At 40.4% G+C, this 26,340-nt stretch overlaps 2 protein-coding genes across 2 annotated transcripts in view; one reads left to right on the top strand and one right to left on the bottom strand.

Moving 5' to 3' along the window:
• The window catches only part of LOC115253434 (protein single-minded), a 69,180-nt gene extending 47,303 nt beyond the window's left edge, over positions 1–21,877 (top strand). The window contains exons 3-6 of the mRNA XM_029854913.2: positions 1,627–1,832; positions 2,593–2,699; positions 2,955–3,102; positions 20,414–21,877. Of these exons, the coding sequence (XP_029710773.1) occupies positions 1,627–1,832; positions 2,593–2,699; positions 2,955–3,102; positions 20,414–21,503 (1,551 nt within the window). The 3' untranslated portion in view covers positions 21,504–21,877. The remainder of the gene's footprint in view (positions 1–1,626; positions 1,833–2,592; positions 2,700–2,954; positions 3,103–20,413) is intronic.
• The window catches only part of LOC115268983 (uncharacterized), a 50,952-nt gene continuing 43,018 nt past the window's right edge, over positions 18,407–26,340 (bottom strand). The window contains exon 3 of the transcript XR_009996088.1: positions 18,407–19,326. The gene's annotated coding sequence lies outside the window, so the exon portion shown is untranslated. The remainder of the gene's footprint in view (positions 19,327–26,340) is intronic.

Below are 26,340 nucleotides of genomic sequence, written 5' to 3'. Positions count from 1 at the left end.
AGGTGGTCAGAATCATGAGATAAACCATGTCAAAGCACTTCATTGTAAATGCACACTAGCGCCACATAGCGGCGGAATTACGCACTAAACTTATTACCATTTGATAGCCATAGACCTTCTGATCAACATTGCTGAAGACAAGAACATTCTAGGGGGTCAGAATCATGAGATAAACCATGTCAAAGTACTTCGTTGTAAATGCACACTAGCGCCACATAGTGGCGGAATTACGCACTAAAATTACCACCATTTCATAGCCACAGACCTTCTGATCAACATTGCTGAAGACACGAACATTCTAGGTGGTCAGAATTTTGAGATAAACCATGTCAAAGTACTTCATTGTAAATGCACAATGGCGCCACATAGCGGCAGAATTACGCACTAAAAATACCACCATGTGATAGCCATAGACATTCTGATCAACATTGCTGAAGACACGAACATTCTAGGTGGTCAGAATCATGAGATAACTCTTGTCAAAGTACTTCGTTGTAAATGCACACTAGCGCCACATAGCGGCAGACTTACGCACTAAAATTACCACCATTTGATAGCCATAGACCTTCTGATCAACATTGCTGAAGACACGAACATTGTAGGTGGTCAGAATCATGAGATAAACCATGTCAAAGTACTTCGTTGTAAATGCACACTAGCGCCACATAGCGGCGGAATTACGTACCAAACATTTCACCATTTGAAGGTCATAAACCTGCTGAACAACTTTGCCGAAGGTCTAAACTTTGTAGAGCACACGGTTTTTGAGATATAGTTTAGTAAATCATAAGGTTTTCAGGTGATGCCAAACTTTTTGGGGTGCTGCAATATTCAATTGGGGTGTTGCAATACTAGAAGATGCGATTCCATATTTATGGCGGGTAGTGTATGTATGTTAGCGCTAGCTGTCGCCAGAAAACGTTGTCATGCCTACTGAGTTTTTGACGTTCCAAATACAAGTCTCCTTGTGCAAAATGCATAAAAATCGATTGCAAAAAATCTCAATTTCTTCATTTTTGTTTTGCCTTACAATTGTATACCAAAGAATAATAATATCAAGAATGCCCACTCCGTCGACGATGAAGGGGAAAGGGGTCACTACCGCAGCGCTATCTGCGGATGGAAGTTGAATCTCAATGCGGTAGTGTGTGTTACTGATTGTATGCGGATAACAAAACATACGCACACCACCTTCTATTATGACAAATCACGAACATTGTTACAGAGAGCTTTCCCCTTGATACGCTTAGAGAGCGCCACTTGTCTTGACTCGCTTGACGTTTACATAGAAACAGATGGGTGATGACATTCTTTCCATTTTTATTCTTTGCTTATACCTAAACCTTCAACCAGCTTCAACCTAGTGTTGATCGTTGATAAACCTTCCTTGGGTGACCTCTGCTACGTGCGTGTTTCAACATCAATGTAAAGGTCGCAAAAAGTAAAATTTGTTAGAAGGGTCTCATAAACGTTCGGTCAGGATACTCTCTGAAACCTAAATGGTATAGACTAGATTATGAAAAGCACTTCTTACACTGTTGAAATATTTGTTCTCGGTATTCATCAAAAGTGTACTGAAAACTATATTTCAATTATCTGTATCTAATTCTCCCTATCTATCCACAGGTCATCCACTGCTCCGGGTACCTGAAGGCCCGCATCTATCCCGGTGATTCGACGTACGGCGACGGGCACAGTTGTATCCAGAACCTGGGCCTGGTGGCGGTCGGCCACTCGCTACCCCCATCTGCCATCACCGAAATCAAGCTGCACCAGAACATGTTTATGTTTCGCGCCAGCATGGACCTGAAACTGATCTTCCTCGACGCCAAGTGAGTTAGCTATAGCTGTTGTACTGTACATTCAACATTAGTGTTTGGGTATAAACAAATTCAGCGGTGTTGCTTATTTATCCATGAAGTGCGCTCTTAATTTTCGTGGAAACCTTGGATCTGAAGACGAGAAAGAAAAAAAAGAAGCGCACGAGATGAAAATAGTAATTTGATAGCAAAACCCATTATAAAGCTTGAATCAACTTGCTTCGTTGAAGTTGAAAGCCTGGCGTGCTGTAGATGAGCCAGTGAGCAAACACTGACTGGGAATCTGAAGGCATCACCACCGTGGCGAGTGGCGGCGGCAAACGTAGGTATATTTATCGTACACAGACGTCCATCCGGCGCCGTCGTCGATTGTTTGCCGAATCAAATCCGCGGGACGTGTCAAATCTTGTTTGTTTGAAATGCTACCTTTCCGGTTCCCGCCGCCGCGCCGCCACCATCGGGGTTGAACTGGATTTCCGTTATATTTGCTCGTTCCGTTTACTAACTACAACAATGTATCTTTGTTTAACCCCGTCGAATAGGGTTGCCATTCGTAGTATGTTTAGAGAAATATAATATTATTATTGTTTTTAATAGTATGGAACGAGCTCACCCAGTCTCCAAGTCACTGTTCATTTCAGCGGCCATTTTTGCTCATTTACAGTCGGTTTGGTTTCAGAATTCATCAATATGATCCAAGTTCCTGTTCTGAATTTAATGGTTACCCTATTCTCCTCAACTAAACAGCCTCCCCTTTTCTGTCGTTTTGCAGGGTAGCCCAGCTGACTGGATACGAGCCGCAGGATCTGATTGAGAAAACACTGTACCAGTATATTCATGCGTCCGATATCCTGCACATGCGATATTCCCACCAAATACGTAAGTAGCTTCTTCCTTCTGTTTGCCATAAACAAGCGCACTAAAGCTTCGGCTGTTTCTCTTCTCAGAAGAGATAGGGAGCGAGAGAGAGTGCGGGCTAATGAGCGATGAAATAAGGGGCGGATCGAATTACATTTGAATTGAGTGTGTATTTTTCTCTTGTCTCTTTTGTTCTCTTCCTTGTGTTGTGCGCGCAAACATGCGAACAATTCACGCCAATACACATACACGCGCGCGCCCATAACCCGCGTAAAGTGATGTACAAAGGACAAGTAACGACAAAGTACTATCGATTTCTGACGAAGGGAGGCGGATGGACGTGGGTGCAGTCGTATGCCACCGTGGTGCACAACACGAGATCGTCCCGGCCGCACTGCATCGTTAGCGTTAATTACGTACTAAGGTGAGTTGATAATTCTTACTGTTAATTATTTGAGAATGAGTGATTAGGCGCTACGTATTGGATTCATTGTTGCATTATGGGTAGTTTCCACTTCGTACGTACTGTGCAAAAAGATAGGACAAGTAATGGTCAAGTAATGATTCCGCTTCAAAATTACTTGAGCGGTTCGCTGATGGCAAGTAAGGATAAAAGTGTAACACTCATAACGCCTCCCGTGCAAATCAAATAAAGCTGTCACTTTTCCTTGCGGAAAAATTGTCCGCGCTATTATTCCGTAAGGAAAAGTAACGTTTCTCCCCATACTGGATCAGTTGTCAAAATTACTTGCGGACAGTGCTGAAAAATTCATTTCGTTATATCTAAATTCAATCACCTACAGCTCATTTTAGAAGCTGAACCTGTGAATATGGTGTATGAAAAACTTGTGCAGCTAAACCAGTTCTGCAAGAAAGTCACGGAAAAACCGCTATTTTTCAAATATTTAGGGTAAATGTCACGGACTACCTTTGAAAAATGCCAAATGATATTCACGGTGAATATCATTTAGCATTTTTCAAAGGTAGTCCGTGACATTTACCTTAAATATTCGAAAAATATGGGGTTTTCCGTGACTTTCTAGCAGAACTGGTCTAGCCGCACAAGTTTTTCATATACCATATTCTCAGGTTCAGCTTCTAAAATTAGCTGTAGGCGATTGAATTTAGATATGACGAAATGAAATTTTCAACACTGCTTGCGGAAAAAGAGGGAATTTTACTTAAGCGCTCTACTTGGCAACACGAAACTTAGCTTTACAATGAAACGTTCTTCAAGAAGTCCCTGTTTTCTATTTGGGTGTTCAAAACCCTTCCATTTTCGTGCTACTTGTACTTAAAGATCATCCAAAAATTAACCTGTTATTGTTATTGAATTCTGCAAATCAAATTACCAATTTTTATAACTATCACCACAGAGAACAGACATCCAAGTCCAGTTCCAAAATTGTGTAAGGAATTTAACGACCATTTGAAATCGGCAACAAAAGTGGCAATAGCGTGGCGCTGCAATCGGTTAATTTCCCATACGAATTTAATTCACCACTGACTGTGGCAATAAGGCTTTTTATGAGACGTTTCAAATCAGCTGTTTTTTTCAATGTTTATCAGTTTTTAAGTCCAACCGGTGGGCCCATTTATTTACATTTTCGCTAGCATAACATGTGATACAGGCCCATCCGATAAACGGGATTCATTCATCTGCAAAAATGCGTCAATCCGCCCACTATAATCAATATCCGTAAATCGTGGGGATGCTTTTCCATCTGCTAGTGATATCATGCAGCTCGGGCGATTGATACATGCCACATTAGAAACCGAAACATCTCTGCTAGCAAAAATCTGATTGGCGCTCACCACATGTTATGCTACGTTTCGCAAAAACAAAAACATCAAATGTAAACAATAACAATGAGTGGCCCACCGGTGGAACGTCTCGTAAAATAGCTTATATGGTGTTTCGCGGCGTTAGTGTTTTCATTGTGTATTGGTTTGCAACATTTTCGAATGAAATTTGTTCTAGCCTGGATGTCTGTTCTCTGTGCTATCACCAATTCGTCAGGATTAGAAGAAGTTCTTTTTGGGGTTTCTACAGGAAATCGTTTCAGGATTATTCCAGGACGACTTTATTGCATTCCTTAAGTAGAGCCTTCATCGGTTCTTCTCACACAACCTTGCTAGGTTCCTCTGGGATTTTCTTCTGAGATTACACCAGGGATTCTAGGATTCCTTCAGAAGTTCGTTCCGATATTCCTTCAATGATTTCTTCCAACATTCCTTGGGACATTGATTGTATTGGCTCGGCAGCCTTTCCTTGCTTCAACGCTTTGGCCCTGGTAGGGAGCGGAAAATTTCCGACGATCCAGTTGAAATTCTAACCAATTATTTACAAGATTTATTCAGGAATACTTTCCGGAAGAAACTTCTCCGAGGTTCATTTTGGATTCTCTAAGAATTCTAGCCGAGATTCCCTGAGGCAGGTCTTCTGAGATTTCTCTATGAAACCATTCTTCAGCGACTCATCCAGGTAATTCTTCCGGAATTTATCCAAGAAATTCTTACGGGAGTCTTCCAAAACTTCTGCTGAGGTTCCTCCGGGTTCATATTAATTTCTTCCAGAAATTCCTCCAGTACTTTCTGCAGATTCTTATGATCAATTCCTCCAGAAGATCATTCTGGAATTCTCTTGGATGTTCTTAATCCTTGTAGGAGGTTATTACAAAGTTTTTTTTATAGAATTACTTAGTGGGAAAACCTCCAGGAGTTTCTTCTGAATTTCCTACAATTGTCATGCCAACAGTGCTATCTGGGAATTCTTTCTGGGAACGCCAGAAGGAAAAAATATCTGAAGATGTTCGAAAAAAAGGAATTATAGAAGATAGTCCTAAAGGATTGTATATAGGAACTTCTTGGGGAATCCCGGAGAGAATTCCCAGAAAATTTGCGGAATCCCATAAGGTATTTTTAAAGAAATCCCGGAAAGAATCTCTGAAGCAATCTCGCAAGATCACCTGGAGAAATCCCAAATGGAACCTTTTTAGGAATCTCAGAAGTATCCCAAATCCAATGCTTCACAAGAACCTTTATTACATCATCCTAGTCAGAAACACGCCGGAAGCCACTAGAAAACTCGATAAATATTGATTTGGTTCTCATCAGATTTCTCTCAGAAGAACTCAATGAAATATTCAAAGTTCGTCCCTAGTATGTCTCTTAGAAAAAAAATCAGCAGGATTTGCGAGGGAATTCCTTCTATCTTAGACTGAACCGCAATCATATAAAGCTTCCCTTTGCAATCCCTTCGGAAGTCACTAACACCGCCCATTTTCATGCGAATAGAAAAACACTGAAACCCCTGAAGCATTCTTGAAATGCATCGCAGAGCCCCTGAAAGCTTCATAATCCAATTTAAACGGCCTTAAAATCCATGTAATCAATTTGAAATGCCCCGAAACATCTTGTTCTAAACGCCCTTAAAATGTTCCTGAAATCTCCAGGAACGACCCTGAAGCCCCTTGAAACCCCCTTTTTTGGACTCTTTGGGAACTTTCTGAAAACACCCTTGGCCCCATCTCAAATGCCCAGGAGCAAGACTAAGGATGCAGGGCAGCATCCATTTATTACGTAATGCTAAAATCGAGATTTTTTAAACCCCTGTCCCCTCCCCGTAACGCTTTTTTGTATGAAAATCCAAAATTTTTTATTGATTTATGGGCCGTAAGGCTCTGCCATACTCACCCCTCTCCCTAGAGCGTTACGTAATTTGTGGACGCCGCCTAGTAGATACCGAAAATATTGGCACTGAGTTATTTCTAATACCGTTACTTGCGATACTGGAGAATCAATACTAAAATACCAACGTCTTCCGGTCATAAATTAACAAAACCACAGAGAACAGACATCCTAGTCCAGTTCCGAAACTGAGTAGGGAATTTGACGGCCATTTGAAATCGGCAACACGAGTGGCAATATCGTGGCGCTGCAATCGGTTAATTTCCCATACTAATTTAATTCACCACTTGAAATGTTTCAATTCACCACTGACTGTGGCAATATGGTGTTTGGTGGTGTTAGTGTTGTCATCGTGTATTGGTTTGCAACCTTATTCAAGTCAGCGCGCACAGTAAAAGTCACATTTGACTTTTACTGTGCGAGCTGTTTTCAAATTTTCTGTGTGAGTGAGCAGTATGCCAGATTCGTGCAGAGGCTCATTTAAAACTATCAAAATCTAGGCATCATAAATACTCATCCAGAATAAATCCTGTAAGATTGGATAGACCCAAAGATAGACCTGATTAATGTCGGTGGTCAATGGTATAAGCGAAGTTCATGTTTAAACGAATTTATTAGAGCACTGCAAATTGGTTCTATTCCAATGATGAGGAAGCCAGGGGAACCGAGCTAGGATTTGTTTTGAACGGGTAGACGATAACTCGCATATGCTTCGGTGGAGCTGATTGCAACTCAAAATTAAAATTAAAATCTTCGGGGAATCAAAAATAAAATCCTTCGGGAATAAATAATCAAATAGAAATGTTTATGCTTCGTTTAATGTTGCCGCAAGCCAATAGCGACACTAGTTTTGCCAAGCCGAAAACCCCCAAAAAAGTCGAAAAAAAGGGAAAACCCGGTAAACGCCACCTAGTGGCCGAATTGCGAAACAAGTGTTTATTGTTATGTGAGTTTATGTCATACTGATCAACTTTGCCGAAGACATCAACTTTCTAAGTTATCAGGATTCTGAGCTATGAGATTTCTAAAATTTGCATGTTCACTAGCGCTGCCTGGTGGCAGAATTGCGAAACAAGTGATTATTTTTATGTAAGTTTATGTCATACTGATCAACTTTGCCAAAGACACCAACTTTCTAAGTTATCGGGATTCTGAGATATGAGGTTTTGAAAATTTACTTGCTCACTAGCGCCGCCCAGTGGAGGAATTTCGAACTTCGCAACTCATCATCAGTAAGTTATTGTCGTACCCAACAACTTTTCCGAAGACACTATCCTTCCAAATTATCAGGGTCTTGAGCTGTCGCATATCGTAACGTTTGCATGACAACCTGATATGGTTCCTGTAGTGCAATTTAGCATCAAACTGTTGACGGTCCCTCTAGCTGCCAAGTTGTCAACTAATCATATGAACCAAAATTCTAAATGGTAGATCTTATCAAGCCCTAAAACTTTGCCGAAGGAAGTATTACGCTAACTCTTAACACACCCGAGATAATAGACCACACCCCCAAAAAGCCGAAATCCCATAAGCTCTTAGGGCCAATTTCTTCACCTCAGCTTAACTGGTAAGCCAGGCTTACCCATATAGTTAAACCTGGCTTAACGCTTGAGCCAGGGTGAAGAAATCGGCCCTTAGTCTCCTATTAAGCGGATTCCTATTGCGCCCCTCGACCAGTGATCTTATAAGAGTCTCGACTGTACTCCACTCATCACACAAACAATCACTATCAATGTCACGACCCATTGCAGTTGAAGAAAAGCAATCGAAATTCAGCTCACTGCAATCCTTAGTCCACTATGTCATCTTCATCTTCACAACACGTATTATTTTTGCAGTGTATCTACCACAAGTCCACTTCCGGAGAATCAATCACTTCATCACTGGGTAGAATTTCATCCACAACACTTGTTTCGGACACTTCTTGTGCAATCCGCTTTGATTCCTCACGATTTCTAGTTGCTTGTTGGGCTTTACGCTTCCGAGGCATTTTTATTTCGTTGAAATTTCACTCATCGGAACAAGTCACGCTCAATCTTCACGCTGGTTTTGTTTACACTTTGATAGGAGGAAATGGGGTGGTGCTCTTATAACAGCTGACGAGCAATGTTGCCAGGACAGAGGACGAACATAATTTATAATTTAAATAATTATTCTCAAAACATTCTAAATTAAAGATTTTTCACTCATTGCAGAGTCGTTAAACATAAATAAGAGTTTATCTAATGTTTTTTCCAACATTTTCAAAGTTTTTTTTCGAATTTTGATGGTTGCAATCTAAACTTCAGGCAAAAATCGACATCAATAAAGTTGGCAACGGCTGAATGATGATGCTGTCCTCGCTCATTGTGTTCTATAGTGTGTGTTCGGTTAGGTGGCTGGATTTATTATGTAAACATCTCGAAATTGAAATGCGATTCGCTCGTCTGTGCCGTTTTACTTGATGCGCGTTATGCCGTTTTTCTTTATTATCCAGTTCCAACCTGGGTTGGAACTGGATCAGATCACAGTTTCAACCCCAACCCGATTTCGGTTTCGCTTGTACTAAAGTTTGTTCGATGTTGTTTGTTTACACATTTTCCGCCAATCCAGTTCCAACCCAGGTTAAAAAAGAAAAACGGCATTAGTTTTTGAGAGTTGCGACGTTTGCCGAGTTCGCAATACAACGTTCCAATTTGTTTCGGTGGTTCAAGTTTTTTAAAGCAGTTTCCTGAACAACGAAAGTGTTTGAATGAAAAAAGTGACTATAGATTTGAAGAAATATGTGAGAGATAGGCGATGAATTGTTTTAAAGGTGCAAAAAGCAAGAAAATAGTTGAAAAAATAGTTTGGAAAGCATCGTGTGCTGATCTTGTGTAAATGTATTCGTCAGAGCAAGTGCTCGTGTGAAAAGTATTAGTGACTAGGCTCCCGAACAAGTCAGGCCAAACATGTCTAAAGGTCCTATCTGCAGAAGAGAGGCTCTCTTTGGTTTCCCTCTCTTTCGTTAATATCTCAGCTGTTTAGTTGTATTATGATTATCTCCTTGCATTGAACGATGGTTAAAACAATCGTCTTTTGATTTGTACTGGAAAAATAGTTGAAAAGTGAACCATTAAATTGCAATAATTGAAAGAGAAAGTGAACGAAGAGAGCCTCTCAAATGCAGATAGGACCTATTGAAATGTTTGGCCTGAAGTGATCAGTAGAAAACCAGATTGCAGTCATGTTTCGTTGTTTTTTGGGAACTAAAATACTTTATCATATGCAGAATTTTGTCAGTAATCCTGTGAATACCATTAATTTGAGGTAAGTTGTACTTCTGAGTAGAATACGCCTGAAATAGTGATTTTTTAATGAACTCACTATCACTAATGCAAACCGTCATCGATTTCGCTATGGTTCATTACGAATCCTACCCCCTTAAGTTGTACTACTCCCTAGCACTTTTTGAAAGATATCTCGGTAACCGAACGTCCAATCAAAAAAAAAATCAATAGCACTCTACTAGGATGTAGTAGCTTTCGTTTGGGGCCTTAAGAACCCAAATCGGTTGATAGACCCGGATAAAAACTAACCATAGGGTGTATGGTGAAAACCATTCTTGCACCATACAGTGTATCAGCTACAATAAAGTGTATTGTAATGAAATGGTTCGCTATACTATACATTTACATTGGATTTTTATGTAACAATATATTATACTGTTTTTCTTACGTTTGAACCATTCACTTTTCCGAAACATTATTTTTCCGTGAATTTTTAATTATTTCTGGTGTTCGATTTGAATAGATCGTATGTTTGCTGTGATTCCTATGCAGATTCGACCTATTCAAATCGAACAACAGATTTATTCAGTTTAAGATTTTCTTGCAACTTCTCATCGTAATAGGCCATTTTACCTCACGCAAATCTGCCAGGAAAAAGCCTACTTTCCCACACCAAATTAACAGTGCTGTAATGATTCATTACAGCACTGATTTGCGTTGCGTAATGAACCATTACAGCACTGTTTACAGTTTTGATCAACTTATTGATGCTTTCTGGACGCAGGTTTGAAAAATTGTGACAACTGTACTGTATAACCTGCTATGATCAGATTTCCTTAATCATCGCTATGAATATCAGTATGCAGTCTGATGAAAGAGTTTTGTTAAAAACTATCCTCAAGTGGTAATTTATGAAGCTGCAAAAAACGTTGTACGGACCTCGGTGCAGAACTCGATTTTTACAGCACTCGTCGTAATTATCCAACTCGGCAAGCCTCGTTGGATAAATGTACGACTCGTGCTGTAAAAATCTTCATTCTGCACCTTGTTGCGTAAACTACTATTTCCGTGCTTTGTTTTGTTGATGTTTGTGACTTTTTTGATGCAAAGGAAAGGAAAGAAAAAAAGTGAATAAGTTGAAACATCAATTTAACCTTTTGGAATCGATTTTTTCGCCGCTGTTGACGCAACCTCGCTGGTGTCGAACACGTTTGTTATGCTCGGTTTCATCGCCGGGGTCATATATGACCCCTCCGGCTCCAAAGGGTTAATGCCAATAACATGTTTAAATCAGTGATAAACCAGATGTCACAAGAACTGCAGGTCCAAGCTGGGGTCCAAGAGATATGGCGGGCTCGAGGGCGGGCTAGGTGTGTAGAGTGCGATGAGAGAAATACGAATGCAATGTAGGCCAACCCGGAAAGATGCAGGTCAGATTACTGTAAATCAGTAGATGAGTTCAACACTTCAACACTATTCTTTCTGTATTTGCATTTAGGGGAGTTTTCTCCTCTTCTCTCATGTGAACTTGCCTTCGACCACAATCGAATCAAATGCGGTTGACAAACTTTATCTTTGACGTAGAGCCATCTTTAACATATGGACTGGACTGAACACTGAAATGACTTTTAATATAGGTTCGTCTGCGGGTTCGCTTTTTTAACCTAACTTATATTTGAATCGAACTTGGCAGTTATCTCAAGAGTTGTTATGTATTTCAAACTTTAGTCAAACTGGTGCCTCAATATTGCAATAACGGTTAAGCACGCTGTAATGATACTTATGTACCTCGTCACCCACTTCATGCAACTACATTAGTGGTCTAATAACACTTAGCGCGCTCGGCATAGTTCCATCATGCCGCTCAAAGTGTTGCCACAAATAATGCTTAGTTTGCGAAACCCGGTTATCTGGCTGGTGGGGAATGGGAGCCTAAGCTTCAACTGTTAATGCAATCAGAGACTACTCAGACTTAGACGTGGGCGATCCTATATATGAAGGGTTATCCAAAACGCTCTGGGAATTCCCAAAGCGCATTCTAATAAATCTAATAAGCCTAAGATGCCATTAAGAGGAGAAAAATGGCAAGATAATATAACAATATATGGTTTATGTAATGTAAAACAATTCAACATAACAAAAGAAAACCATTCCAAAACCATTTGATTAAATGTATAACCAGTAGTGAAATTACAATTAAAAACAATTTATTTACGGTACATTTTATTGTTTGAAACCATTCATGTACCATACAATGTACGGTATATTTAAACCCACGTTTCAGTATTTTGAACAATTCATTAACAATAAAATGAATGGTTTTGCAAAAAAATATATATGGAGAAAAATATTTTTTTATATTGTTACGATACTTAACAACCTGTATAATATATTGTAAAAATCTTATTTACAATTCACGGTATGGTGTCTACATTACATCTAATTGTTTTTGTATTTTTATTTTTACAGTGGTGTCTATTGTAAAAATATGGTTCTAAATAGTACTGTTACAATACAACGTTCGGTTTTTCTACTGTATTTTTTATTCGGGTATCTTACCGATCAGACTAAGGCCTGAGTGGCCTCTGCTGTACATAGTAGCTGTCTCCATTCCTCTCGGTCCATGGCTGTGTGTCTTAAGACTGAAGACTGAACAGTTCCGCACTCTGCAAAGGGTCCGCAGATCGTCCTCCATTTGTATGACCCACCTAGCTCGTTGCGCACCACGTCTTCTTGTACCGGTCGGATGACTCTCGAGAACCATTTTAGTCGGGTTGCTATCCGACATCCTGATGACGTGAACCACCAACCGTAAGCTCCCGATTTTCGCGGTGTGGACGATGGTTGCTTCTCTCAGCAGCTGATGCAGCTTGTGATTCATTCGCCTTCTCCAAGCCCCGTCTTCCATCTGCACTCCGCCGTAGATGGTACACAACACTTTCCGTTCGAATACTCCACGTTATACGTCATACATCACATTGTTGAGGTTAGGATACCTTAAAATATGCATGGCCATCCATGGCCTCACGGGAAGTGTGTTCCGAATTACAGCTTCAAGGTCAACACGTTTTATGATTCCAGGCTGGTCAGATACAGTGTCATACGATATGCCGAAGCAATCTTGGGATGATGAATACCGATATTGCTATTAACCTACCGAAAATCCCGTACATTGTATTATATAAAAACGTGGACCCGGAAATCCGTATTTTCCGGCACCCACGGGGATCGAACCGAGGAACCTATAAAGGGTGTTTCAGGGGCGTTTAAGAGACATTTCAAAGAATTTCAGATGGTTTCAGGAAACCATCGTCCCGAGAGGTTTTAGAGCCGTTTGATAGCATTTCAGGGGCGCTTCAAGAGGTTTTCAGGGTCGTTTCGTAGGGTTTCAGGAATCTTTTGAATTTGTTTCAAGCTGTTTCAAATACATTATGGGGATTTCAAGGGCGTTTCAATGGGATTACAAAGGTGTCAGGAGCGATTCAAGGCATTTCAGGGGTATTTCAAGGAGTTTCAAGAGTTTTTCTGGAGGGGTCTCGGGTGTTCAGGGATAATACAAAGCGATTACGGGGATTTCAAAAGCGTTTCAATAGCATGAAGCACCGCAGAGACTCGCTGGAACCCTCCTGAAGCCCCATGAGGCCCCCCTGAAACCTCCTGACATTCCTTAAGCGCCTCTGGGACCTCCAGAAACCCCATGATAACCCCTGAAATGCTCCTGCGATCTACAGGGTCCCCCCTGAAATCCTCGGGATTCCCTAAAATGCCCCTGAGACCCCCTGAAGCGCCTGTGAGATCCCCGCCAATGACATCATCAAGATTATTCCAAGTTACTCACTGAGTAACCAGCTCACCATCTCTGCTGGAAAAACAAGTAAAGGCACACAATGTTACTAATTAACAAATTGAGAGATCAAATTTGTGAAAAAAAAATTGTGGGACTCCAACTCTCGGCGCCGTGTTTGCTAGACCGGCGCATTAACCAACCAAGCCACAGAACAGGTAACGATCCTGCGGAATAGAAAGCCCAACTGACTCCAAAAGCCAAATCCATCGGCGCACTCTCTAGCGATTACGGAGTCGTGGGATCGAATCTCACGCGATTTAGTACTTCCTAAGATTTCTACAGGGATTCTACAGAAGGTATCTTCAGAAATTGCTTTGGGGACATATTTTCAATTTCCAGAGGCTTCTTCAGAATTTTAGGGAATGCTTCCGGAAATCGCAGCAAGGGATTACTTCAAAAGTTCTTCCATGTAGTTTTTCAGAAATTCCCCTATAATTTGTTTCACAAACCCTACAGGGATTACTTCGAAAATACTTTACAAGGTTTTTCCAAGCATGAGAAATTGAGAATTGAGAAATTTCTTCCCACAGAAATTCCTACAAGACTTTTTGGAGATACTTTTGGAATTCATAGTAGGAATTTTTAAATTATTTTTGGAGGAATTCCTGGACAAAAATGCCTGAAGAAATTTCTGAAGTTATCTCTTGAACAATTCCTAGACGTAACCGAAGCAAAATTTCTGAAGTAATCTTTTAAATCTGGAAGTCTTGAAGAAATCCCTCAATAAATTTCTGAGGGATCCCTGGAAGATTTTCTGATGAAATCCTTGGAAGAACTTCTGGAGATGCCTCCACTGAAGAAATGAAAAAAAAAACATTTTTTAAGGAATCTTTAACTAAGAACTGGAGAACTTTCTATAAGTATTCATAGAAAAAAAAATCTTGAAAAATTACTTGAAATTTTCGAAGGAATAGATTCTGGAGTAATTACTGCAGAAATTATAGAGAGAATATCCGGAAAAAATCTGAAAGATTCCGTGAAGGTCTGAATGAACCCAAAGCAAGGCCTGGATTGAAGAAACCACAAGAGAAAAAAATCACACAGAAAAAATCTTCCAAGAATTGGGTTTTTAAATTATGAAAAATATATTGATTTTTCGATTTTATACAAAAGAGCACCTTTTTCTGAGCCACTATGATTTTTTTTCAGATTTTTAAACCTTATTTTGGTACCTACAATCATTTTCAAAGAAATTTTTTGAAATCACCTTTTGACAGCTGGGCAACTGCTTGACAGCTCCGCCCAGTACAAACTGCGACGAGGGGTGATTCGACAAATCGCTCCCATACAAACTTCAAATTGATTTTTAACTAGGTTCCCGGGCTCCAAAATTCATGAAAATTTGGATTTCGGCTCAGTTTGACATGCAGATTATTTCAACACCGTTAAAGAAGCCAATTTTCTAGAGGAATTTTTAAACAAATAGGGTCTTGTACCATTTGGGCAGGTGTTCCTATTTTGGGCACTTGCCGGTATAACTAAGTCAATTTCAAACCGATTGATTTAAATTTTTGTACAGAGTTAGATACTGTACGTGCCTAACTCTATACAAAAATTCAAATCAATTGGTTTGAAATTAACTTGGCTATAACGGCAAGTGCCCAAAATAGGTACACCTGCCCAAATGGTACAAGACCCTACCCGACGAAATTCCTTAACCCGGTCTCGTCGTGTACTAAGTACACGCTCCATGAAAAATTCACGCTTGTGGTACACAGCGTGACCGTGGTGTCGTCAAAGGTGGTCGAAAACGCGACTGCTCTAGGGTAGAGTCAGTCTAGTTAGAGTCTGGCGAACTGTCACTTTCGACCGGAGCCAATCGAGCATGACGTCACTGTGTAGCATTTATCGGTGAGGACACTATGACATCATGCTCGATTGGCTCCGGTCGAAAGTGACAGTTCGCCAGACTCTAATTATAGGGACTCTACTCTAGGGTTGATAAATGTAGTAGGTCGAATTCACGTGTTATAATGGAAAATCTGACAGAAAGCGTCAAAACGTTGTAACGTCACGGTAGAATGTGTCAGTAATACCTGAAGGAATCTCTGGAGAAATTCAAGCAATAGTTTTCGAAAATAATTCTGGAAAATGGCGAATTTCTAAGGAAAAGCACTAGAGAGCCCTAGAGGCATTTTTGAAAGATGCTTCGAGTCCTAGCGAAAAAAATCTTTCGAATGCATATTTTGAGGAAACGTCTGAAGGAATTCCTAGATTAATTTCTGATGAATTTCTAGAAAAAAATTCGGAGAAATCTCACAGAAAAACTCCAGGAAAAAAATCTGCAGGAATTCATTCAGAAATGTTAGAAGAAAAATATGAATGCAAACATGAACTTAGGCGGCAATCCATGAAGGACTTTCCTATAGAATCCCTGGACGAATTCCGAAGAAAATGTCTGAGAAAACCCGTGGACATGTTACACTATTAATGGAAAAATGCCAATAAAAATCCTGGGGGAATTTCTGAAAGATCTTTTGGAGGAGTCCCTTAATTAAATCAATGAACATGAACGCATTTTTAAGGGAAAACTAAGAGGAAACTTCAGAGCTATTCTTGCTTAAATCATTCTAAGAATAACTGCGACAAACTGACGTAACGCTTCGAACATTTTTCGATTCAATTCATGGTCACGGTAACATATTCGCCCAATGCTAGAAAGACTGAGTTTGACCAACAATCAACAAGGTGGCGTTAGTGGGCAAACGTCAAGCTCGAACAAAAACGATGCAAATGCCACGGGTGGGCAGTTGGCCAACTATCAACTTTTTAAATAGATCGTTAAATCAGTGTACGATGGGAATCATCAGAGTGTAACGTCTGTTTGTTTGTGGTTCCACATTATTTTTGGTAAATTCTCAATGAATCCCCAAACGAATTCGTGGCTGTACCTGGAGGTAATAATGTAGATTTTTCTAGAAATTTTGAGATGAATTCTTATAGAACTGATAAAAGGTATTCCAGTAAGAATGTCGCTTCTGCGATAATTACAAGAATAAATAAATTCGTTGAATAATAATGTATGGAGGAGTTCTCCCGGAATAGTTCTTAATTAGGTACAATACTGAAGTCATTGCCTTGGGTCGTGTCTGTATAGAATGCGGTGAAATTTGGTATCCTCTGATTTTACCATGGCAACACTGACTGGAACCCCCTTAAACCCCTTCAAAAACGCCCTTGTGACTTTCTGGAAACCTGAAACGCCATTGAGACCTACATATTCTTCCTGAGACCCCTGATACGCTCCTGAGACCTCCATGTACCCCCTGAAACGCCCTAAGACCCTTTGTAACTACTCTGGAATTCTCTGTGACCCCTTGAAGTGCCCCTGTGGCACCCTGGAACCTTCTGAGATTCCCTAAAGCGCCATTGAGACTCCCTGGAACCCCCTGAAACGATGCTCGGCATTCACAAGTTGAGATATCATTAAAACATTTAGCTGACTACTTGGCTGAGCGAAGCTCGGCATTCTATAATCAATGCTTTTAAAGTGCTCGGTACTTGCAAGAATGCAGTGTGTTAAAAAAAATCAGGTGTCACTATATTTTTGTACTATTATTTCAAGAACTATAAGAGAGTGTCAGTGTGCGGTAGTTCGGCAGCAGCAAAGTTTCGCGCGCTCGCTTTGCTAGATTTTTGCGATTTGTTTTTCTTCTCTGCGGGGCACCGACGACGGGAAGCCAAGCAGTCAGTAGTGTCAGTGTGCGGTAGTTCGGCAGCAGCAAAGTTTCGCGCGCTCGCTTTGCTAGATTTTTGCGATTTGTTTTTCTTCTCTGCGGGGCACCGACGACGGGAAGCCAAGCAGTCAGTAGTGTCAGTGTGCGGTAGTTCGGCAGCAGCAAAGTTTCGCGCGCTCGCTTTGCTAGATTTTTGCGATTTGTTTTTCTTCTCTGCGGGGCACCGACGACGGGAAGCCAAGCAGTCAGTAGTGTCAGTGTGCGGTAGTTTGGCAGCAGCAAAGTTTCGCGCGCTCGCTTTGCTAGATTTTTGCGATTTGTTTTTCTTCTCTGCGGGGCACCGACGACGAGACGCAAAGCAGTCAGTAGTGTGCGGTAGTTCGGCAGCAGCAAAGCTTCGCGCGCTCGCTTTGCTAAATTTTTGCGATTTGTTTTTTTTTCTCTTCTCTCTGCGGGGCTCCGACGACGGGACGAGTGTGCGCGCGCCGTGGTTGAGTCGGTTCCGAATTTTTCGCTTCCCTTCGGCGCTAGTTTCCAATACACTTTTAGTTGATAATAAATATTTTCTTTCATTTTTTGCATTTACACAAAAGAGTGAAAAATGTTAGTTCGGGTTCGCCGGTCGAGAAAAAATCCGGGCGCCGACAAGTGAGTCGCGTTCAGTGTATTTCTGTGTGGAATAGACTAAAGGTTTCTGCTCCCTAGTGGAGTGGAGACGCGCGATAGAATTTTCTTTTTGGCTAGTTCTTGCGTCGAAAAGTGGTCGGTTGTTAACGGCGGTTTGTGTATATTGATCCATTGTCAAATCATATCACCAACCATAGGTGACTCCCGGACTGACAATGTACCTTACCCTACTAACAAAAAATTCCTTCCTGAGACAAACGTGGAGATGCAGCGATTCGCGGTCTTTTTAACAACGTTTGTCTTACTAACATTCCCTTCCATCCTCGATGACCGTAAGGACGTGGCCGGCGCCGTTATTGACCTTATTAAAGTTGAGAGCTCTCGACCTGTGTACATTGAGAATAGTAAGCTAGTCCCAAGCCCTATTCATTGGTTCCTTGTGCAATTTCGATTGCTCTGGTCAATCACGGAGTAGCAACTACGAATTGTGCGGTCATCTATGCTCATGCTCATGCATATTATTTCAAGAACTATAAGAGATGAAACGTTGCTTTAGCTAAGTTGTTTGAAGTTGAGTGCTTTTCGACTATGTTAATTGTCCAATATGTAGAAAACTTAAAAGTTATTTTCTGATTTAGGGGTAGGCGGGGCATAATGAGCACCTTGTATTTTCACTGTAAATTTCCAAATTTTCAAAACAAATTGCTTGATTGTAGTTTAATTACCTCAAATCCAATGAATTGATGACGAAACATTTGTCAAAAAAGCCGTTTGCTTTGAAAAAAATAGTCAAAATGCGTGAAGTGGTCATGTACTGGGGAAATATTATAAGAATCAGCTGACCTAAAATAAGGTTTTGAAATCAAAATAAGAACGTAATGGGTATCTATCAGATTTCTTGATGTTTACTGGGTCAATGAAATGTATTTGTAAGACTTTCAAAATATTTGTATAATTATTTTGTTAAAAAAATATACTTTAAAAAGTTGATAGTAGGGTGGAGCAAAATGAGCAACTGATGGAAAAATGATGAAAATTTTTAACATTTTAAACAAACGATTTTCACTTTTGGTTTTCTTTGTTACGATGCATATAGTAAGGTTTTATCATTAATTTTCAATTTATTAGCTTTAAAAAATCAGTATTTGTTAATTATCACCGTTTAAAAATGCTTTAATAGTAAACTCCATGGAACTCCACCGTTTCCTACAAACTAAACCCCATAATCCCCTCAAATTCTTATTGGTTGTTGCTGGTATGCTTTATCATTGACAAGAACAGTCAGTTAACATTTGATTGTGTACAAAACAGGGATTGATCATCCTGCCCCACCTAGGGTGCTCATTATGCCCCACCTCTAAAACGCAATCCACGATTTTATACGTTTTTAAAAACATTAAATTTTGCTACATTTATAGCTATATTCGAAATTTCAACGATTAGTTTTTGTCAGATAAAGTTCAAATAAGGATTATACGTCAAAATTACACATTGATTGCGCTTAATTTACTGGATTTGGTGGCAAAATTCTTAAGCTGCTCATTATGCCCCGCCTACCCCTAAGGCGATTATGTCCAATAGGGCACTACCAGAGCCTGTGGATCACTCTCTTATTTTCTAACGCTGTTGTTAATGATCGCTACGATGCTGCTTCCCCTCTACTTCATCGACGGTAGAACGAAGAGCACATGATGATGTTGTTGGTGATTAGTTATCAGGTAGGGTGCAAGCACCGGTTTTGGCCAGTCTAAGGGAAATCATTTTTATAAAAATAACCAATAATCCAATGAAAACTACCAATGTGTTAAATGAAAGGTTTCTATCTATACTTTATTAGAAAAATGCAGAAAACAAGCTAATACTTGATTTTTGTATTAAAAGTGGCACTGGCCAAAATAGAAGTCTTGCCGCAGTTTTGGCCATATTCTCAGCTTTGGTTTCTATTTTGGCCAATCACGTGTATTTCTTATGGGACTGGCCAAATTAGAAGCACCCTGGCCAAAATAGATATATGGGATCGAATTTTTTAAGGAAAATTATTTTTTTCTTCCGGTTTTTAATCAAAATGTATGGTTTTAACAGCTGCAATCATATTATTATATAAGAATCTACTAGTAAAAAATAAATTTATGTCAATTTAGATCGTTACAGGCTGAATACCGCACTATGGCCAAAACTCCGGGCTGGCCAAAACTGAAGCTTCTACCCTAGTGCTTTCTTAAATATCTTTAACAGAGTATGGTGAAGTCTGAAGAATTTCGTGAAGTTGCTTACTATCGTGTTTGAAAATTCCAGCCGGGAGTTCGTCCATTCCAACTACCTTTTTGTTCGCCAGCTCCTTGATAGACTTTTTCTCATATCATTTAATGGGGTTCCACACCTCTTCCATCGTCAACACGCTTGGGTTCTCTCCATTTAACAAAGTCTCTGCTCTCTTCACCTGGCAGCTACCATAGTTTCATCTGTCAGCAAATTAACTTTACGATAATTGCATATAACAGGGGGTAGAGTTGTTTTTCTCCGCACGCTATTGACAGTTTCGTAAAATTTCCGCATATCATATTGTTCCATACTTTTTGGCGCCTCTGCATTAACATTCGTTTCGCAATCAAATTCAATTCTAATTCCTTTTTGTCTTCCTTACAGCAAACAAGAAGCACACGACTTGCTTCTGAACGAAATCCAAGGACCAATGATTCCCAAACCGGAAATCAAAACCCCATTGGCCACCCCAGCAAGCGTTTCCACGCCGATCTCGCCTCCTCAGCACGTCCCGATGCAACAAATGCATCAATCCGCGCAGCAATCACCCTCTCAACACCATCAGCAGCAGCAACAGTCAGCGGCACCCATTCTCCAACCCCACAATCCACTGCTGGTGAAGGAGATGAGCAACTACCTGCAGCTGCATCAATTTGATGACGATAACAGCCTCCACCAGATGGTGCAAGGGAATAGCGTTCTACATCCAAACCCACATGGAAACCATCCGAGCAGTCAGGAGTTTGAGCATCAGTACAACAGCCAGGGTAGCTTCATGATGGATTCCAACCAATCCATGTCTCAGGGAGGAACGCCCAGCGAGTATCTGGATTCGTACTATGACCCGACGTTCTATCAAGCGGCGTTCGACCCTCAAGCGGACGGTTCGAACGTGCTGCGACCGTTCTCTGCCAGCTCCAACAGCTGCAGCAGTTCCGATGGCGAAGCCCATCTCAATGCGACCTACATCCCCAATACGACCCTGATCCAACATCAGCAGCCATCGTACGACGAAATCAATCAGCATTTCGGACTCAACTGTTTCAACAACAACGGCAGCAGTAGTAATGGCATCCCGTCTGCCAATGGTCATCTAAACGGTGGTCTCAGCAGTCACACCCTACATCACCAGCACAATGCTGCCAACAACAACAACAATGGAAGCAACAGTGCTGCCACCACCACCACCACCGCCATCAACAGTAGTCATAACAACAACAACAACAATGGCCATCACGACAATGGCTTCATGGATGCGTACAAAGTAAGCCAACAGCAGCAACAGCATCACCATGGCAACGGTCACCATCCCAACATCGCCCAACATCACCAACAGCAACAGCATGTCGTCCCCCAACAGCATCCCCACCACGGTCACAACGGGGTGACGACGGGCGGCCCACAGTACACCAGCGTGATTGTGGAACCGCAAAACTATCATCTGCCGGTCACGCAAAACGAATTTGTGCACTAGAAGCACGTTGGGGTTTGTTGGGCTTTGCAGATGGAGTGCTGGGCTGGGGGGAATTGTAACACAGGAAGAAGCATAAGACTGCAGGCAGTTGATATTGTCTCCCTAGTTGTCCCTCACTCTCTCTATTTGTCTAATTTTTATTTTTCCAATAAATAGAAAGTAAGTTTAGTGAAAGTTTTGTTCTAGGGCGATTGTATCTTTGAAAACTGATATTAGTGTAGAAGGGTTAAGATTTTATCTTTTATCGCAGGATCCATTTGTTAGGTAAGGCCAATTGTGCGTAAGTGTATAGTATTTATTTAGTGTAATCCCTGGTGTACATATTTGCTACGAACATTGTATAAAACCCGGAAAAGAGTGGAATATTATTGAATGAAATATACTTGAATAAATATACACAGGAGATGCTTTATTTTGAAAGAATTTACATACAGCCCGTATAGCCGAAGCGGTAAACGCGCGGTTAATTAGATCTAGACAATGCTGTGGGCGGCGGGTTCGATTTCCGGACGGTCCAAGAACTTTTCGTAATAGAAACTTCCTACACTTCCTTAAGACCACCATCTTGGGATTTCTGCTTCTGATTTGTATGCAGAAGGTTATGGGTGAAATGTAACTTCAGAGTGTCCTGTCACGGTCGCCATGTAAGTCGTGGTGTATTTTAATTTACGGTTTTACTTTACCCCCGACAAAGCGAAGTGTCTGGTCACTTGCTCTATCTCAACACAGCTTTATGTGTGCGTGTGTACAAGAGCTTCAGTTTGTCAAATTTCCAAGTAATAATGCCCTACAACAGATCGACTGCGCACCATAAAGCAGTTATCTTACACTGCATCAAAAATAGCAACAATTTTAGGGATTTTCAGTTGGAGCTGCGTGGCAGCTTATTTTTCAAACCCGCTATTTTATTTCATCTCTACAAAGGCCAATGTTTAGACGAAATATGTTATGTCGCCCACTTTGATTGATTTAGCTATAGAGTAATGCGGGGCAAAAGTTCGCAGTGTGTCTTTTTCTGAGCACGAGTTAAGAACCCAAACAAATCTGTATGGGTTCGGCACATAATCAGGTTAGTTACTCGTCAATAAAAATTGGAACGATTTCGTTTTGGTTTGGCAGAGTTATGCGAAATAATGTGTTTCTAGGTGTTTTGATATAATTTTTGGGCCTTTTAGAATAATAATTTGTAGTAACAGGAAGAAGAAGAATCTCATAACCTCTTGATGTCAGAGAATCGGTATTGCACAGTAGTTCGAGAGGTGCACTCGAATAAACAATAAACTACTAGTGCGTCTTGCAGACAGAAAGGAACATTGTTATAACCTCGACAGTGGGGCAAAAGTTCGCACTAGATTTCTGAATCTAGTACATCAATATAATTACAGAATCTTTGAAGCAATGATGATTTCGTATAGAAACTACTATATATGTATAATATGTGTAGTATGCATCCTGAAATCGTTCCGGCAGAGGGTTTGAATTTAGTTTTATAAGAAGTTCCATTGTAAGGCAAACATTATGTTCACTCATTTAAACCAAGAAATGAAAAATGGCTAAAAAAAAATTTAAAACATTTTCTTCGTCATCCTCGTCGTGTCTTTTCGTTTGTTTCTAAAGTTCTTATGTTCATTTACTTTACCGGGGTCTTTCATAGCTTAGTTTGTAAATTGACAGCTATAACTCATCACCATACTGAGGGGGATAAGATTCTATTAGGGTCCCGTTCAACAATTTTGCTGCATATTTGTTTTTTTTATGTTTTTTTTTTGTGCAACACGTATTTCTATGATTACCCCACTATGTATTTTGACAACTTCAGTAATGCTGGAAAGGACTGCTCTTAGTTAATAGTTGTGGAAGTCTTCATAAAACACATTATGTTCAAAAGCTGAACACCAGGTCGTATTCAAGTTGGGCCGTAATGCTAAGAACAGAAAGAAACAGATTTTATGGCTTGAGTGAAAAGACGAACATGAATTAACATGAAATAAATGAACATCACACCAATAAACTACCCTGTACAAGGTGCGAACTTTTGCCCCGCATAATGCGAACTTTTGCCCCCACTATGGGGCAAAAGTTCGCATTGGAGTACTTGTATTAAAAATTGTATTACTAAAACTACTAAAGGAACGCGAAAAAATCTAGTACTACGTTTTGAAGGCAACATGATAGGGACCCGTTTAACGAAGAAAAGTTAGGTGCGAACTTTTGCCCCGCATTACTCTATTATAGAGACTTTCAGACCTTGGCTGGTTCGTCTCTTTCCACCCACTTTAACACACTGTGGGACTAACCGGCGGACACCCAGCAGGCAACGCAGTGGACAGGCCAGCACCGAAAGCGGACGGAAATAACCCGGGGAACTCGCGATAGCGGAGGAAGTAAAACTTTACTCGTACCGACTTTAGTAGTCCGTGCATCGGAACCACAATCGGAACCCTAGTCCTTACTGCCTCAAACCAGTGTACAACAAAAAAAAAATTAAGAATACTAATCAGGTACTCCTTGTTTCAAGATCATTTTCGGACACAAGCAAACCGAGACCTTCAACTTTAAACAAGGCATGAAATGTAATAAGGACCAGCATTTTTCCTTTTATTACTAAAATATGCTGTTCCATACTTGGAAGCAGTTACGCTCCATACACATTTTTTTTATGAACGAAAGTCTACGAGGGGTTGATTTCTTTATTTAAGAAACTTTCAGCCCTTGGCTAACCTACGAGGGGGGAGGGGGTCTGAAATGGCCAAAATTTGGTCTGCGTGGTTTATGAACAGCCTCAATTAAGTGTTGTTCAGCAAACGTAGTTATTCTCCGTGCAGTTGAAACACGGAATTTTCGACTAGCGAAAATGTTTTTTTCTCCAAATCTAAGCGTCGGACCTAACTTCGGAAGTGGTGCGCTGTATAGCGGAGAGTTTCCGTCCGCTGCGCATCAATGCTGTGATAGGGGCGGATTTGAAGATGATCGCGGAGGGAATGCAGAATTTAACACGTCACTGGGTCAGGGAAATTATCAACTTTTTACTTATGACATAAATTATCACAGGTCAAGCTCTGATATTCTTCCGCATGAACCTGGTCATCTTCGATGCGTCTTGCTTGTGTTGCTTCCGGTTCGCAACTCTCTGGTACCGGAAATGGATCACCCAGCTCCAGTCTAACGAATTTCATTCTGATTTTGCACTCCGCATGCTGTTAGAAGATGACGGTTTTTCTCCTGCTCCATTAACGAAGGTAACAACTTGGCTATTGATGATCGTTTTCGACTTCGGTACTCGTTCGACGATGGTCCTTGTTACGGGTATAATATTTGTTACAATTAATGTGTTATAAGTTTGTTATTTGTGCGTTCTTTGTGTTGTATGTTTTATTTTAACTTATTCCCATAACTTTAATGCACATTTATAAGGTTCTGGCATAATAAAAATGCAATCCCACTTTGATTGCCAACTTTCAGGCCATTTCGTACAGCGGTTAAGTACTAGAGATACAAATATTTCTCTGACACAGACTTCAAGTTATAGAGTGATAAAACCCGAATTGGGATGCCCGATTAGGATTGGTTTTCTTAGACAAAATCAAGCTATGAAAACAGCAACAATGACTGCCAACTAAATGGCGAAATGCCATACAAAACACTATTCCAGGATGACTAATGGACCTGGAACAATTATGAAACCACGTCATCCTGCGATCGGAAGGTGTTATTCATCTGGATAACAGGGCACATTTATATCTTGTGTTGTGCTGTGTCACTTGGTAATATATCTAATTTGTGCATTTTTATGGTTCTATGTGTTTTAATTTCTTTTATCTTTGTAACATGCTGTAGACTCGCCCCCTCAGACCAGGTGTGTGATCCGCCGAGGTGACGAATTCCCAGATGCTCCAAATGGTCCTTCTGCATCCTTACCATTATCGGTTCATATCCCTGTGTGTCGCTCTGCTATACAACTAAAATCTTCAAATGCTTCATGCACACTCTATGCTGATTTTTCTTCCAGGAATTATACGAAGATTCGACGAAACTTGTTATCCGTGAAGGTCAATCGCACTACAGAAATTCGAATCGTAAAACGGATCTGTTAAACGGAAAACGTGCCTGCTTATCCATAGGGACACATTAGATTGAATTTAAGTCAGAATCAAACAGATTCAGAGGGTGTTCACATAATCAATCAAGGAGTTAGTATGATCGTGAAAGCTTCCTGAAGAGGAGAAATGTGATGACTCATGGAGAAAGTGATTTTGGAATGCTAGGTGGGAAATTGTCGAAGAAGTTAAAATTGAAATTATTGTCGGAATATTGTGCGGATTGAAGTAGAAGATTTTTTTGATTGCTGATAAGGTAGAGGGTAAATGAATTAGATGGATAAAAAGTTAAATACTTACCTATATGTATATGTTTTGTAGTATATATCGCTGAGGTGTGATAAAGACCCTTGTAGAGCGACGTACCGTTACGCAGTGGCTCATAATTAGTGAGTAACAAATAATATTGAATTATTCCAAATATTGAATTTTGATGCTTAATTTAGTAGGGTAAAGGAGGATTCATTCATTAACTATTGGGTACGTTCGGATTGGCCAAAGAGATATCAGTATTTTGTAAGTATACGATTGTATGGGATAATTAAGTATTCTAGTTAAAGGTCATTTTGCAGTTTGAGCTGTCTACACCAAGATTGCTACAGAAATTGATTTCCACTAATCCGAACACTTCCATTGTCCGTCAAAAATACCCATACAAGGTCATTTCTGGCTGAAAATTTAATGGAAAATACTGTTTTTTTAAGCATTAATCTCCACTATTTTTGGACATCCTAGCATTT

This window comes from Aedes albopictus, chromosome 1 (genome assembly GCF_035046485.1).
Source record: "Aedes albopictus strain Foshan chromosome 1, AalbF5, whole genome shotgun sequence".
Lineage (NCBI taxonomy): Eukaryota > Metazoa > Arthropoda > Insecta > Diptera > Culicidae > Aedes > Aedes albopictus.
Note: the sequence above shows the minus strand (reverse complement) of the source record. Positions and strands in the feature narration are given on the sequence as shown.